This window comes from Pieris brassicae, chromosome 8, assembly GCF_905147105.1.
Source record: "Pieris brassicae chromosome 8, ilPieBrab1.1, whole genome shotgun sequence".
In the NCBI taxonomy this organism is placed as follows: Eukaryota; Metazoa; Arthropoda; class Insecta; order Lepidoptera; family Pieridae; genus Pieris; species Pieris brassicae.
This window is the reverse complement of record NC_059672.1, coordinates 10,105,942-10,122,585: the sequence shown is the minus strand read 5'-3', so window position 1 is coordinate 10,122,585 and position 16,644 is coordinate 10,105,942. Positions and strand designations below refer to the sequence as shown.

General features: G+C 37.4%; 2 protein-coding genes across 2 annotated transcripts in view; one reads left to right on the top strand and one right to left on the bottom strand.

The window, feature by feature from the left end:
* LOC123712737 overlaps positions 1-12,990 on the top strand; it is a 28,917-nt gene extending 15,927 nt beyond the window's left edge. Inside the window, exons 3-4 of the mRNA XM_045665976.1 lie at positions 3,371-5,895; positions 6,366-12,990. Of these exons, the coding sequence (XP_045521932.1) occupies positions 3,371-5,895; positions 6,366-12,745 (8,905 nt within the window). The 3' untranslated portion in view covers positions 12,746-12,990. The remainder of the gene's footprint in view (positions 1-3,370; positions 5,896-6,365) is intronic.
* Positions 12,991-13,992: 1,002 nt separating this feature from the next.
* LOC123713105 (uncharacterized protein DDB_G0287625-like) lies at positions 13,993-16,545 on the bottom strand. The gene is made up of 4 exons (XM_045666605.1): positions 16,424-16,545; positions 16,165-16,231; positions 15,974-16,057; positions 13,993-15,859 (listed from the first exon to the last, which is right to left on the bottom strand). The coding sequence occupies exons 1-4, from the start codon at positions 16,501-16,503 to the stop codon at positions 14,075-14,077; spliced, it is 2,016 nt and encodes a 671-aa protein (XP_045522561.1). The 5' UTR covers positions 16,504-16,545; the 3' UTR covers positions 13,993-14,074.
* Between the last annotated feature and the right edge of the window lie 99 nt (positions 16,546-16,644).

Here is a 16,644-nt window from a genome sequence, read left to right as displayed (position 1 = left end):
AAAATTTGTTTCCGGGCGTTGATTACTTTGATGTTTCAAAGGTCAAATAGTTCGGAACCTATAATCTAATCTATATTTTGTATTGTATTATTGTTTTTATTACTAATTGGTAATTATTTTAGGTTTGATAAGTGCGTTAAGATTATCATGTATACCTCCATGACAGAGGGCTCGTAAGTGTGTTGCTGGCCTATAAGGTCCGACATATAAGAACAAAAACTATTAAATTAACGTTAATTCAAATGAAATCACACAATGGGCCCTACTCAGTGTATGAAGTATTTCATTAAATGAAATTTAAAGTCTAATTGTACTTAAACGGCTAACTTATCTGACTTAACGTGATACCAGCGCCCATAGACAATCACATTGCCGGAGGGCTCCCAAGTGCGTTGCCGGACTTTGAAGAATGTGGGTTCTTAAATAATTAATTAATCCAGTCCAATAAAATTATTTTATTCTTATCAATGTCTATGCCATTAATTACATTTAACATCTCACAAGTACAATTTATCAAAACACACATAAATTCTCTTAGTTTGTTACTCATCAGCAGAGTTGAGTAACCAGCCCAATATAGTATTCGTTTGTGACCAAGTGAGTCATATGTGCATCTTGTGAAAGCATGGTTCATGTTACATCTGGAAACATCAAGTGAAATCAATTATATTGTTATTACAATTTGTCATTTAAAATTATTATTTCGTTAAATTTCTTCTAAATAAAGAAATGTGTATAAGTCGCTCAAAAGTCCTTTTATTCGTTGATTGTTTTTGGTACGATTTTTTCTTTTTAATTCTGACAGCTGTGTGGAAAGTTCGCGAGTCAATTCTTCTTTTGACATTGCACCTAAGCAGTCAATATGTCCACTAGGGATAAGATTCATAGTGATATGACGAATTGCGGCAAACTCTGTAATCTATATTTTGGCAATATAGACTTTTGGTTAAAACATTTTTGTTGATATATGCGTATTATTACTCACTGAGGTTTTATTGAGAATTCAGAATTTGTGTCACGGTCGCCTACTCACACCCTCATCGTATGACCTATCTCGTGGTTTCTTGTTTTGTCCTCAATGCTTATTTGTAGAATTTATCTCACAGGTCGTGACATTGCATTTACTTTATATCTCTAGTATTTCTCATCTCTAATAATAGCTTCGATAAATTTATTGCTTTTCAAGAAAATAATATTCGTCATATTAAAAATTTATCAAAAGTAATAAATTAAAAATATAGTTACTTGTAACTAAACTGACCAATTGAAGGAGAATACATTTCTATGCTTTATGGTTAAATCTATGGGTTATTAATTGTCTGTATTCCATAGTTTCGAAGCAACGTTCTATGTAAAACAACGATAAATATTAATTAATGTATGTTAATTGTAAACAACTGCTTTAGGTCTTTTGAAGTCATTAATTATAATTATAAGGCCTTAGATTTAATTTGAAGAAAGACATTGAGTAGGCCCCAATAGTGTATGATTTCATTTGAATTACCGTTTCAATATAAGTCAGACAAACCAACGCAGTATATACATTGATCATAATCTTTTAAGTTTGAGTCTGTATTTAAACTTGTAGTTTCATGAAAATGCTCCTCGTCTATCCGTCTTAGCTCGTGAAAATCATATGTAGAAAAAAGTAAATAAAAATTCAGTTTTAAGTTTATCGCGAACAGTAATACGCGTTTGTTTTAACAATATGCAGTGATTAGGTAATAACACTATCTATTTATTGGAATATTCTATAGAAATTCGTATTTTAGTTCTTTGTATTTACTACGTATTAAAATGAATTTACCTTCTAAACGGTAACATAACAACTGCACTAGTAGCAGAAAAATTGGATAATGTGACGAGTTTTACGGCTTCAGAGAGAATTTTACATCATCCCTTTACAACGTGTTATGCAATCAAAATATTACTTGCATCTTCGAAACTTGCCTTATTATAATAATTGCTATTTGTAAAGTAATTTCATAGTCAGGTTTTATGTCTAAATTCTATATTCAAATTTCATAATTAAAACGCAATAAAAACGGTCATAACAGTTATTTTTTGTATAATCTGCATTTCAAAATGGACGTGTCTTTTTGACCGGCTCAAAAAACCAAAAGAGGTAAATTTCGCATTATTAACGCATATTCTAAATTCAGCTTTCCCCTTTGCATGTTGATTACTTATTATAGGCAATTATGTCTGCGAGATGGATTTCAAGAAATGACTAAGTCAGAGCTAAATCGGGATTGGTGTGAATACCCGAGCACTTAAAATGAACGACTACTATAATATATTTTACTTGATTACAAGCTCAGAGCTCCAGTAAATTTAAGATACGATAGAACTAGTTAAACAATAGACAAATTCGGTAGTATTTGCTGAATTTGTAAGTCTGAAAATTTTGCCTAAATCGACGCAATTCTGTTCTTATTATGGGGTAGACAGCCGTTGCCATGGTTACGAAATTTTGTTATGACTAGATTAGAAAAGCTATTATGGTATCAAAGACTAGATAAACACTACATATTTTGATACTCTTATATAATACTAAATTTTTTCTTCGTCACTATACGTAACATTAATTAATTTGTCTTGAAGGGAGTTGTGCTAGACGGAAATATCTAAGAATGATAGAACGAGCTGTATATGTATTTCAATATCGTTTAAAAATATCGGCAAATGCTAACTTTACAATAATGTTAAGCTTTATCAAGACTTACGGCATTTATGATTTTGGTCGATACTATATCACACAATCGGTATTTAGGGCTCGCAAGTTATTAACAGTCTGATGCGTTAGATACGGCAGTTTTCCTAGCGCGTTGAAACGTCGCACCCGTGCGATATTGTTGTCACAAATTCGTAAATGTCTAGTTTGAGGATAGATCGACCACTTGGTTTAACTAAATTTTCTGTGAGATGTAGTTAGCGCAATGAATGCGCCGTGTGATGGCTAAATTGTTAACTTTACCGCCAATACCTATTCTACGACGTTTTCCTTTGTATCTCCATCCGTATCGAAGAAAAAGGTAATAGTCGGCAATTACTGTACACTGTTTGCTTTCATTTTATGCAAAACGTTTATTTAGGGGTTGGTACTTTACTATGGTTGAATAATTGTTTTTATCTATTTTTATTAATGAATGAAAAGAACCAAGTCTCGTGGTCATATTTAGAAAAAATATAAAGAAAAGTATGTAAAATTATCTATCTTAGTACAATACGTCCGTGGAAATATGCCCTAAGGCTCCGTACTCTTGATTTTTGGTAAAAATTGTCTTAGAACAATTTAGTAGAGTAGTAGTACTGATGCAATTAATTAATAGTGCTTACAAAAATTTACAATACAATCAATGTTTTTCAGGCACCACCGTTGCCCACACAACGATGTCCCGGAGCCATTGTTCGATGTGGAGCATACCACGAGCGTGGTTTCCGCGTACAAACAGGATTATGACGAGAAACATGTCAGTCGAACAACAGCCGTTCATCACGAAGATCATTTATATATGGAAGGTGATTTTCAAGAGCCGGAACGTCCTCAATGGCAGCCCATCGAACGGCGTAAGCCAACAAAGCCAGAAGACAATCTCAAACCTGAAGGTGATTTTGAGAAAAGGCAGCCAAACGAATGGCGTCCTGGTGACCGGGCTCCTGTTCGACGCCCCGAAGACAACTTGAAACCGGAGGGTGAATTTTCTACACCTGAAAAGGAACAATGGAGACCTGCAGAACGACAACGCCCTAAAAAGCCAGAAGACAATTTACGACCTGAAGGTGATTTCGAAAAACGTAAGCCAGATGATTGGTATCCAGGAGATCGTGCCCCAGTCAAACGTCCTGAAGACAATCTAAAACCAGAAGGAGAGTTTGAAAAGAGAAAGCCACATGAATGGCAGCCTGGTGACAGAGCACCTATACGTCGACCACAAGATAATTTAAAGACAGAAGGTGATTTTGAAGATAGACAACCTGAAAAATGGCAACCCGGAGATAGGGCTCCAATGAAACGACCAGAAGATAATTTGAAACCGGAAGGTGATTTTGAGAAGAGACGGCCAGAAGAATGGCGACCAGGAGACAGGGCTCCAACACGTCGTCCTGAAGATAATCTGAGACCTGAAGGTGACTTCACAACACCTGAAAAAGAATCTTGGCGACCAGCTGAACGTCAGAAACCCAAAAAACCCGAGGACAATTTATTCCCAGAGGGTGAATTTGAAGGTAGAAAGCCAGAGGTATGGAGACCAGGTGATAGAGCTCCAGTCAAGCGGCCAGAAGACAATTTGAAGCCGGAAGGTGATTTTGAAAAAAGACACCCTGAAAAATGGAGTCCTGGAGATCGAGCTCCAACGCGTCGTCCGGAAGATAACCTTCGACCTGAAGGTGAATTCACTAGACCTGAAAATGAGTCATGGCGTCCAGCTGAGCGTCCAAAACCTATAAAGCCAGAAGACAATTTACACCCGGAGGGAGAATTTGAAAAGCGTAAACCTGAAGATTGGCGTCCCGGAGAAAGGGCTCCAGTAAGGCGGCCCGAAGATAATTTAAAACCAGAAGGAGATTTTGAGAATAGGAGACCTGAAAAATGGCAACCTGGGGATAGAGCTCCAATGAAGCGTCCTGAAGATAATCTTAAACCTGAAGGAGATTTCGAAAAGAGACGGCCTGAAGAATGGCAACCAGGAGATAGGGCTCCTACCCGCCGGCCAGAAGATAATCTCAGACCAGAAGGTGAGTTCACCACACCCGAAAAGGAACCTTGGCGACCAGCAGAACGCCAAAAACCTAAGAAGCCAGAAGATAATTTATTCCCTGAGGGTAAATTCGAAGGTAGAAGACCCGAAGAGTGGAAACCAGGAGACAGAGCTCCAGTCAAGAAGCCAGAAGACAATTTAAAGCTCGAAGGTGATTTCGAGAAGAGACAGCCTGAAAAATGGAGTCCTGGAGATAGAGCTCCTATGCGTCGTCCGGAAGACAACCTCAGACCAGAAGGGGACTTCACTACACCCGAAAAGGAACCTTGGCGACCAGCAGAACGACAAAAACCTAAAAAGCCAGAAGATAATTTACATCTAGAGGGAGAGTTTGAAAAGCGTGAACCTGAATATTGGCGTCCTGGAGACAGGGCTCCAGTGAGACGACCTAAAGATAATTTAAAGCCAGAAGGAGACTTCGAGGATAGAAAACCAGAAAAATGGCAACCCGGAGATAGAGCTCCAATTAAACGCCCTGAAGATAATTTAAAACCAGAAGGTGAATTCGAGAAGAGGCGGCCTGAAGAATGGCGCCCCGGAGACAGGGCTCCTACTCGTAGACCTGAAGATAATCTAAGACCGGAAGGAGACTTTACAACGCCAGATAAACAACTTTGGCGACCAGCAGAACGTCAGAAACCTAAAAAGCCCGAAGACAACTTGCATCCAGAGGGAGAATTCGAAAAACGTAGACCTGATGAATGGCAACCAGCTGATAGGCCTAAACAAAAGAAACCCGAAGATAATTTAAGGCCCGAGGGTGAATTTACTACACCTATAAAAGAAAAATGGCAACCAGCAGAACGGCAGCAGCCTAAAAAACCAGAAGATAATCTAAAACCAGAGGGAGTCTTCGAAAATAGAAAGCCTGAAGAATGGCGTCCAGCCGATCGTCCTCATCAAAAAAAACCAGAGGATAACCTTAAACCTGAAGGGGAATTTACTTCACCCGAAAAAGAAAAGTGGCAACCAGCAGAGAGGCCACAGCAGAAGAGGCCAGTTGACAATTTAAAACCCGAGGGCGATTTCACAACTGAGCGCTCAATAACAGATGATTTCAAAGTTGTTACCGGTGAAAGGGCTAAAATTATTAAACGCATTGATAATATTATTACTGAAGGAGAATTCACAGGTAATTATATTACTTAGAGTAAAACTAGTAGTGTACTGATTATTTTCTTAACCCCGTCAGTCTATTCCATTATTAGAATAGTTATCTAATAATCATCACGAGCAGTGTTGGGCTTTAGCGTGCGACTCTCATCCCTGAGGTCGTAGGTTTGATCCCCGGCTGTGCACCAATGGACTTTCTGTCTATGTCCGCATTTAATATTCGCTCGAACGCTGAAGGAAATAATCGTGAGGAAACCGGCGAGCCTTAGACTCAAAAAGGCAGGCGTGTGTCAGGCACAGGAGGCTGATCACCTACTTGCCTATTAGATTGACAACTAATCATGAAACGGATACCGAAATCTGAGGCCCAGACCTATAAACCTTTTTATCTAATAATTATATTTATTTTATACCAACATTGTATATTGTTAAGAAAATATATAATTGTTGGGTACTATAAACTAACATTAAAATATAATTTTTTTACAGATACTACAACTTCTCGTAGCGAATACTCAATAAAGCCAATAGAAAAACTAAAACCTGTACGAAGAAATACATGGACTAAGTTGGAAGGAGACATGACAACAGAAACAACTTCACAGTCAGAATACATTGATTTTACAGATTCTGTAGAGAGAACAACTCTAGTAACAAAAAGAATAGATAACTTGATTCATGAAGGTGAAATAGACTTCGTTACATCAAATCAAACAGATTATACGGAAAAAAATACTGTCATATCACGGCCCCAAAGGCGACGCACATGGACGAAAGAAGATTTAGAAAAATTCTATTCAACTCAAAATACAGAGACATCAACTACAACTACACAAGAAGAATATAAGATTCGTGATGAACAATGGCATGAACGGCAACAACCTAAAAAACCTAAAGATAATCTAAAACCTGAAGGAGAAATGGAAAAACCTAAATTAGAAGAATGGCGTCCAGCTGAACGTCAGACTCCGAAAAAACCAAAAGATAATCTTGTCCCAGAAGGTGAATTTTCAACCCCAGTAAAAGAAGACTGGCAACCTGCAGAACGAGTAAAACCCAAAAAGCCTACAGATAATTTGTTTCCAGAGGGTGAATTCACTACTCCCCAAAAGGAACACTGGCACCCAGCTGAGCGACCAATACAAAAGAAACCTAAAGATAATCTTAAACCAGAAGGAGAATTCCAACAGCCACATCAAGAGGAATGGCGGCCTGCTGAGAAACAAATACTTAAAAGACCACAAGATAACCTTAAACCTGAAGGTGATTTTGAAACACCAAAACGAGAGGAATGGCGTCCGTCGGAAAGACCAAAAGCAAACAAACCTGAAGACAATTTAAAAATAGAGGGTGACTTCACAACACCTGAGAAAACTAGATGGACTCCAGCTGAACGACCTGTACAAAAGAGACCTCAAGATAACTTAAAGCCCGAGGGTGAATTTGCTCAACCCGTTCACGAAGAATGGAAACCAGCAGAAAAGCGTATTCAAACTAAACCACAAGATAATCTTAAGCCAGAGGGTAAATTTGAAAAACCTAAGACCGATGAGTGGCGTCCCGCAGAACGAGCTCTGCCAACAAAGCCAGATGACAATTTACGACTTGAAGGTGAATTTGAAAAACGTAAACCTGATAAATGGAGTCCTGGTGAAAAAGCACAGGTACAACGACCCTCTGATAACTTAAAACCGGAAGGTGAGTTTATGACTCCTGAAAAGACACAATGGCGACCGGCAGAACGACCCGTACAAACTCGGCCTAAAGATAATTTAAAACCAGAGGGTCATTTTGAGCAACCAAAAGTAGACGAGTGGAAGCCTGCCGATAGACAAACTCCTATAAAACCCAAGGATAATCTTAAACCTGAAGGAGATTTCAAGCGACCAGAGAAAGAGGATTGGAAACCAGCTGAAAGACCGGTCCAAATAAAACCACAAGATAACCTTAAGCCGGAAGGAGATTTCGAAGTACCAACACATAAAGAATGGCGGCCAGCTGAACGCCCATCGCCATCAAAACCTAAAGATAATTTAAAACCAGAGGGTGACTTCGAAAAACCAAAAGAAGATAAGTGGAGGCCTGCTGAACGGCAAACTCCAAAGAAACCACAAGATAACCTATGGCCGGAAGGAGAATTCGAAGTACCAACACAAAAAGAATGGCGGCCAGCGGAACGGCCAACGCCAACAAGACCAAAAGATAACTTAAAACCAGAGGGTGAATTTGAAAAACCAAAAGAAGATAAGTGGAGGCCTGCTGAACGGCAAACTCCAAAGAAACCACAAGATAACCTCAGACCGGAAGGAGATTTCGAAGTACCAACACAAAAAGAATGGCGGCCAGCTGAACGGCCAACGCCAACAAGACCAAAAGATAATTTAAAACCAGAGGGTGAATTTGAAAAACCAAAAGAAGATAAGTGGAGGCCTGCTGAACGGCAAACTCCAAAGAAACCACAAGATAACCTTAGGCCGGAAGGAGAGTTTGAAGTACCAACACAAAAAGAATGGCGGCCAGCAGAACGGCCAACGCCAACAAGACCAAAAGATAATTTAAAACCAGAGGGTGAATTTGAAAAACCAAAAGAAGATAAGTGGAGGCCTGCTGAACGGCAAACTCCAAAGAAACCACAAGATAACCTTAGGCCGGAAGGAGAGTTTGAAGTACCAACACAAAAAGAATGGCGGCCAGCAGAACGGCCAACGCCAACAAGACCAAAAGATAATTTAAAACCAGAGGGTGAATTTGAAAAACCAAAAGAAGATAAGTGGAGGCCTGCTGAACGGCAAACTCCAAAGAAACCACAAGATAACCTTAGGCCGGAAGGAGAGTTTGAAGTACCAACACAAAAAGAATGGCGGCCAGCAGAACGGCCAACGCCAACAAAACCAAAAGATAATTTAAAACCAGAGGGTGAATTTGAAAAACCAAAAGAAGATAAGTGGAGGCCTGCTGAACGGCAAACTCCAAAGAAACCACAAGATAACCTTAGGCCGGAAGGAGAGTTTGAAGTACCAACACAAAAAGAATGGCGGCCAGCTGAACGCCCATCGCCAACAAAACCAAAAGATAATTTAAAACCAGAGGGTGACTTCGAAAAACCAAAAGAAGATAAGTGGAGGCCTGCTGAACGTCAAACTCCTAAGAAACCACAAGATAACCTTAGGCCAGAAGGTCACTTTGAGACACCTACTAGAGAACAATGGAGACCAGCAGAAAAGCCTGAAATAATAAAACCAAAAGACAATCTAAAAACAGAAGGTGAATTTGAAAAGCCAAAACTTGATGAATGGAAACCAGCTGAACGTCAAAAGCCAAAGAAACCACAAGATAATTTAAAACCCGAAGGCGAATTTGAAAAACCGACGACAGAAAAATGGCAGCCAGGTGAGAGACAGACACCTAAAAAACCTCAAGATAACCTGAAACCTGAAGGTAAATTTGAACGTCCTGACAAACCCAAGACTGCACCAATTGGTGAGCGACCTGTTCAAAAGAAACCCGAAGATAATCTTAAACCAGAAGGCAATATGGAAGTTATACGGCGAAATGACTATACAGCTACCAGAGGTGATCGTGTCGAGGTTGTGAAACATGAAGATCATCTTAAAATGGAAGGTAAAATGGACATTCACAGAACAAGGGATGACTATAAACGCGTAGAAAAAACTGAGAAAATAGTAATTCAAAAACATGAAGATAACTTGCGTACAGAAGGCGAATTTATTGATTTGCATATTCGAAATGATTACAATGCTACGAAAGGAGATAGAGCACCTGTTGTAAAGCCACAGGATAATTTAAAACCTGATGGAAAATTCTACAAGCCTGAAATTATTCCGTCCCAACCAGCTGAAAAACGAAAACCATTTAAACATGTTGATAATCTTAAAATTGAACATGATCTAGATTTACGTCAGAAAGTTGACAGAGTTGACATTATAAGAAGAGAAGACAATTTAAGAATTGAAGGCGAATTTATAGATATGAAACAAAAGAATGATTACCAAGTAGTTACTGGTGAAAGGTCAGCGATAGTGAAACATGAAGATAATTTGAAAATGGAAGGCAAAATGGAAAATATACGCTCTTCAGATACTTATCGTCTTGTAAAAGGGCAAAAAGTGAAATTAACGCGCCGTGAAGATAACTTGAAAATTGAAGGAGTTTTTGAAGATCTTTCGCGTAAAAATGACTATAATATAATTAAAAGTAGTAAACCAGTGATTAAGAGCATTGAGTATGAACCACATAATGGTGAACCACGACAACTCACAAAAATAGACCAGACCAATGTAGAAAACAGAAACACACATCTTACCTCAGTACAACATACAACTTCGAATCAAAGAATTGACACTGATGATCAGCAAAACTATACTTATCGACAGAGTCAGGGAGGTCCCGGGGAACTACACCCTAAACCTAATGACCGACCTGGCTCACGATCCAGACAGCCTTCCTCACCAAAGCCTCAGGAAAATCCATCTGAACCGTACTCTCAAAAGCCGTCTCATAGAATGAAACCTGTGGAAGATCAAACCGATAAATCAAAGTGGAAGCCAACTGATTTTTCAACACCAATTGATAAAACAAGTAAACCAACATTTAAATCTCCTACAGAAGGTAACCGCGAAAGCCCTAATAGACAAGATAGGCATTCCCATGAAAGACAAGTTGTTGATTCAGATACAACTCACAACACAAGGAAAAATCAAAGTGATACACATATTCACACTAGCAATGTGACGGAATCTAGGCTTAATACTGAAAGTCATAATCATTCTAATCGCATACATAGGGACGAAATAGATGTTAACAGAACTCAACAAAATCATCTACAGAATGTGCAACAGCAAGAAAATCATTTCCAGCGGCATCAACATCATGAAAACCACAGTCAATACGCTCAGCATCATCACGGAGCTACGACAAAACATGAAGTTATACAGTCACACGTCGATAACTCTACTTACCGTTCAGAAGATGTGAAGCATTCCAAAGTCTTGAGTCAAGATGAAAGGAATATTAGACACGGCAGTGTTGATCGCATATCGTCGACGAGTTCAGTCGATCAAAATAAAATAAATCGTACTTCAGGTTCAATAACTAAACAGAATGACAAAAATATGATTAATAAGAGCGATTCCAGATTAATCAAAAATACGACAACATCTTCAACTTCTACAAAAACAATGAAACAAGTAACCGAAAAGAAATTAAGAGGGGGTAAATGGGTAAATGTAACTATGATGGTTGAAGTAAATAATATTACTGCCGACACGGGAAAATCACATCCCATATATTCTGAACCTCAGCATGCGCCTGGTTTAAAAACAGGTGTAAGCGGGAATACAGGTAGGGTGATTTCAACGGAACAAAGTAATTCTTCGTCAAATCAATTCCATTCTTCACAGAAGAATCAATACAATCGTAATCATAGCGATGTATTAAATACAACATACTCTATAAAAGGCACGACTGAATCTGACAATATCCGACATCAAAGGCAAAATGTTACCAACCAGCAGCAACATGAGAATATTTCGTCATCCAAACAAGTTTCTAGCTCTACGAAACAAATTAAATCTACACATATCAGCGACAACAGTTCTCAGATCTCTCAAACATCTCGGAGCGTTTCAGATATACGTAGTGGAGATCAAATCCTTGGAAAGCATATAATACATGATAAAAGTGATACTACGAGGAATATCAATAATCGTGGAGGATCTGGTCACCAACACGACAACCAAACATCAACAATACATGATAAAAGCGACACTACGAGGATCATTAATAATTCTGGAAGATCTGGTCATCAAAACGACCATCAAACATCAACAATACACGACAAAAGCGACACTACGAAGATTATCAATAATTCTGCAGGATCTGGTCATCGACACGACCATCAAACATCAACAATACACGACAAAAGTGATACTACAAGGATTATCAATAATCGTGGAGGATCTGGTCATCAACACGACTATCAAACATCAACCATACGAAAGGGTGCAAATGTTTCCACTGAAAGCCACGAACATAACACAAAGCATATTCACGTTTCCAATCAAAACCATACAGTAAATAGAAATCACTTAAGCGACAGTGTAACTAAAACTAGCGTTGAGTTCCAAAGAGCTATGCATGGTGGGGACAATTCGCTTTCTCAACAAGATCACTCCAATCGAAGTGGATATCATAAGCGTACTTCCGACTTTATATCCGATGCCAACTCCAGTAACGCTGTTCTTCATCGCAAAGGTGTTACTTCAAATACAGAAGCATATCACACTACAAGTTCTACCGCAGCAGCACAACGGAAAAGTATCAGCAATTTGTCAGAGCGTGGTGAATATATAAGCAATTCGACTCAAAGCGCAGACAGGAAGAGTATCAGCTCAATGCACAGATCGGCTAGAGACAACACAGCCGTTACATCTCAGCACACTGAAAGTGTCGATAATCGACGTCAACAACGACGGGACGGGCAATCCACGTTTGTTACAGAGAGACAACCTCGTGTCGTAATAAAAGATAATCTACACGTTGGCGGTGAGTTTTATGGTCAATCAGAAGCCCGCTATGGAAGCTTTTCTAAATCGCAAAATGCTCAAAAGATTGACCGATCCGAACATATTGAAAGAGTTGAGCGACAATCGCGACATGGATCAAATTCACATTTCGTTCTCGGAGATGGCAGTGGAACATTCTATAAACAAGAATTTAGGGGCCACGTACATGGAACGTGTCCCGCAACGTTGTTAGAATCTACGCGGACTCCGTATAAGCACTCTCGTGATTCTCGGGAACACAAGTTCTACACTGAAAAAATAACAGAGAAAAAATCGTTATCGTAAACGTTTTAAAATGCAGAAAACTATTAACTTTTATAATTTTATTTTTTTATATTTTACCATTCCTTATTATTATATCCTTATGCTTTGAGTTAAAACCGCGAGTTAATACTAATTTTAAGAATATAATGTGCCTTTAACTAAACTTTTAAACAATGTTTAAAATAATAATGTTGCGAATTTTTATATAATTTATGACAATTAAGATATTTATAACAAAATGCCATGTAATAAAATCGTTATAAAATACAAAACCCTGTTTTTATTTTAACTTTCAATCTGAACTAATAACTTTAGATTTACGTTTTTAATAAGTGATCAATTCAATCAATTTTTTTTAATCATATAAACTATACACGTTAATATTTAAAAAATGAAATTCTAAATTTATATTTTCTATTCCCAAATCGAGGCCGTTACTGCCATGAAACTCTCTTTTTTATTGACACGTTTTGGTGTTCAAGAAAATTGCAAGGAAGTACAACACTTACGCCATGCATCACTTGATATATATACAAAATTCAAATAGATATTATAGTGAGAGCAATACACAAACACGTAGTCGATCGCACACAACACAAGCACAACCAGTTATTACAAGTCGCACCCGTACTCGAGCACGAGGCATGGACAGCCATCGTCCATGTTCACATATATTCCGGGAGAGAGTCAACCTGACGCATGGACGCCACCACAAGCAATGACATTTTAGTCTTAATTCATTAAATTAGTTTCACCTATGCAACAAAATGTGTAACAGATGCGGGAATTACCGGAATATTAGGTCATCCTCTTGCTTAAAAACTCAATAGGGTATATTTACTGAGGTAACAGAGATCGTTTAATTATTAGGAATATAATCAATACAATATATACCACAAACCTAGGTTTTGCAGTAATCGGTCAAACACTTGAAAAAATTGTAAACTAACAATTTATAACCAGTTTGATTTTCCTGCCATAAAATTATAATATTCGAGGCATACCTTTGCAGATAATATTTTTACCTTATGTATTTCACATTTCTGCGTTTGTTTAAACGTACAGATGCTATTAGCAGTTTTCTTAGTAATTTCCCTCTCATTTAATTTTCTCATTCAATCCCTTTGTGTAAGTCTGTGATAAATAACTCAAACATTCTTTAATTTGGGTTAAAAGTACTTTAGGCTCAGATATAATATTATATAAACTTTCTTTACAATTAATACTTTATTAAACTTATACGTCACTAAAACAAACTAGTAGACAAAAATAAATAACGAAAATTAAAATAAAATTCTTAATGATGAACCGTAGAAAGCATTAAATAAATGGTTTATCTATAACTAAATATTACTGTATGTTCTCTTGTGGAGGCGACTGTTTTAATCTTCGTATTCTTTTATATCGACCAAGTTCCTCATTAGCACCGCGCTGTATGGCGCCAATGGCGCCTTGATCTTGGTAATGTAAATCTTTCTTCGATAGTGGATCACTCATGTTATTTTCGTTAAAAGATTCTGCAGAGTCCAGAGATTCCTGTTGCAATTTATTTGCAACAGCGTCGTCTGCAATGCGTTTATTACGTATTTCATGATTGTACATCAAATTATCATCAACTCCTTCAACGTTTGAAAGAACGTTATCAGTATCTGAACCAATCTTTGCTGAACCTTTTTCGGACTTACGACTTGGTTTAGTATATTGACAGTTCCTATTTGAATGCATATCATAGTAACCGATATTTTTATTGTCCTCCTTTCCGACTTTTTCATAGTTGTATGAATTTTCAAAGTTAAATCCATCGTCAAATTCATCCTTCTCGTTGTCATCGTCATTAGCCGCACCAGGGAAATATGGGACTTTCATATTACCTGGACTACGGTCTTGAGATCTCCTAATATTATTTGTTCTTTTTACACGGATTAGAGGGGCCATTTGAGAATAGGATGATTTTGTTTTCTCTGCTTCGTACAATGGAAATGAATCTTCTAGTGATTTAACATCGGCTGTATTGGAATAATCGTCAACATCTCGTTTATACAGGTTGCTATAAGTTTTATGCAACTCAGATTCATCTTTCATCAATTCCGACCAATTAGCATCTGTATCTGAATAATAGTTTTCATTATTCGAGGGTTCGTTAATCATCTCGGGTTTATCTGGTGTCATTTCTTCAATATTTATTTCCCTTTTATTTTCGTTCTTTGATTTTTCGTTCCCGTTACTGTTTTTGGAGATTGCGACATTATCTTGCAGATATTCTTGATTGTTGTTTAAGTTATTATCATTTAATTCATCTTTACTTTCATTATTAGGTGAAGTATTATCATCAGATTCCGAAGCCTTTGTTTTTGAAGTTTCACTACTATCCGATTGTTTTGTAGTTTCAGTTGTTTCACTTTGAGATAAAGATGAAAGTGAGTCCACAGAACTACCACTTTCAAGTTTATTCAAATCCGAACGACTATTTTCTAGATAATTATTTTCCTCCACCGCTTCGGCTTTTTTGGTAATTTCTCTCTTATTGACGTTATCGTTAGTAAATTTGTTACTAATTATTTTATTAAGAAGTGCTCTCTTATCGTCCGAAAGAGAATTTAGAAGCTCTTCAAGTTCTTCTGTCGAAAGTTTTTTAATGTTTCTTTTGATTGCAGACACACTATCTTCATTATTATTCTCTACTCCTTTCTTCTCTATATTTTTAACATTATTGAGGTTATCTTGCTGATTAAGAACAGTTTCCCGTCTATCCCTATTTGAACTGAAAACGCTATTTGGTTTCTTTTTGTGGAACAAATCGCCTTGTACTTTATTATAATACGTTATCTGTTTATACAGGGGTTGGTCTCGCAGTTCTATGGCTTCGTTAGTATAATCGCTTTTATCTTTTATCAGGCGACGATCACTTTCCATATTATTATCATTCGAGCTAACGTCTGAATCACCAGATCTATATTCATTATTTTGGTTTCTTTTAAAAGTTTTAAAGCGAGCGTTTGGTGCTGGCTGTGAAAAGTCTGCCTCCTCTTCGGTTTCATCGTGTCCTGAATCAGATTTATAGCGACCAGATAATGGCATTTCTCTGGCGTGATCCATATTTTCATTTTTAATATTGTATAGTTTTCTCTCCATTACCTGGAAATGAGGGAATTGATGGTAGTTAATGTTCAGAATCGGTGGCTACATACTTGGTGCTTTTAAAAATACATATGTGACATAGGTAAATTAAAATGAAAACCCACTACACACATTTTCATACTCATTATTTGTCAGAGCCTGTCTGTGAACACCCTCGTCTTGAGTTTCAGATCTTGTTTCTATTTCCTGCGAGTCCTATAAAATAACTCACATTAATAATATTTATATGACCGGTAATAATAAGATGTATTTTCCCCGAGCCATCAAGCCCCGAAACAAGACAAATTTCATTCACTTCGTACCTTATCTTTCTCATTTATGTATTCATCAGCAGCAGGCTCCTTTTCTTCATATTCCGCATACACTTCACTTAAATAACAAATAACACATATATTACGTAAGAATAGTATTTTGTTCTATTTTACTTTTTGATTATTATTTTCAAGTAAGTCTGTGTGAACTCGAAGCAATTATTGTTGTGCTGGGAACCCAGGAACCGTAGGGACTAAGCCAGGGAACCGAACAAAATTGCAATATGGAAACAACGTTGTACTTTATTACCTTTCATTTTCAGCCTGGGATGGTCTACTCGCTGCATTCGCGACTAATCCAAAAACAAACAAGAGATTTATAATTAGCATCCTGCAAATACAGCAATGACTTGCAAATAAACGATGCGACGTTTGACAATCAACTTTTTAATTTTTAACTGGCCAGTAAAAGCGTTTTACACATTAAATTTACTAATAAATATATTGTTTATTAAACCTAAATGTTCCTCA

What these genes read in the sequence shown, in the direction of transcription:
- LOC123713105 (XM_045666605.1), bottom strand. Translation starts at nt 16,503, where the DNA reads ATGCTAATTATAAATCTCTTGTTTGTTTTTGGATTAGTCGCGAATGCA. An exon ending in TCCCAGGCTGAAAATGAAAG is followed by an intron (nt 16,232 to 16,423) that starts GTAATAAAGTAC and finishes TTGTTATTTAAG; the next exon opens with TGAAGTGTATGCGGAATATG. An exon ending in CAAATAATGAGTATGAAAAT is followed by an intron (nt 15,860 to 15,973) that starts GTGTGTAGTGGG and finishes CCTCATTTCCAG; the next exon opens with GTAATGGAGAGAAAACTATA.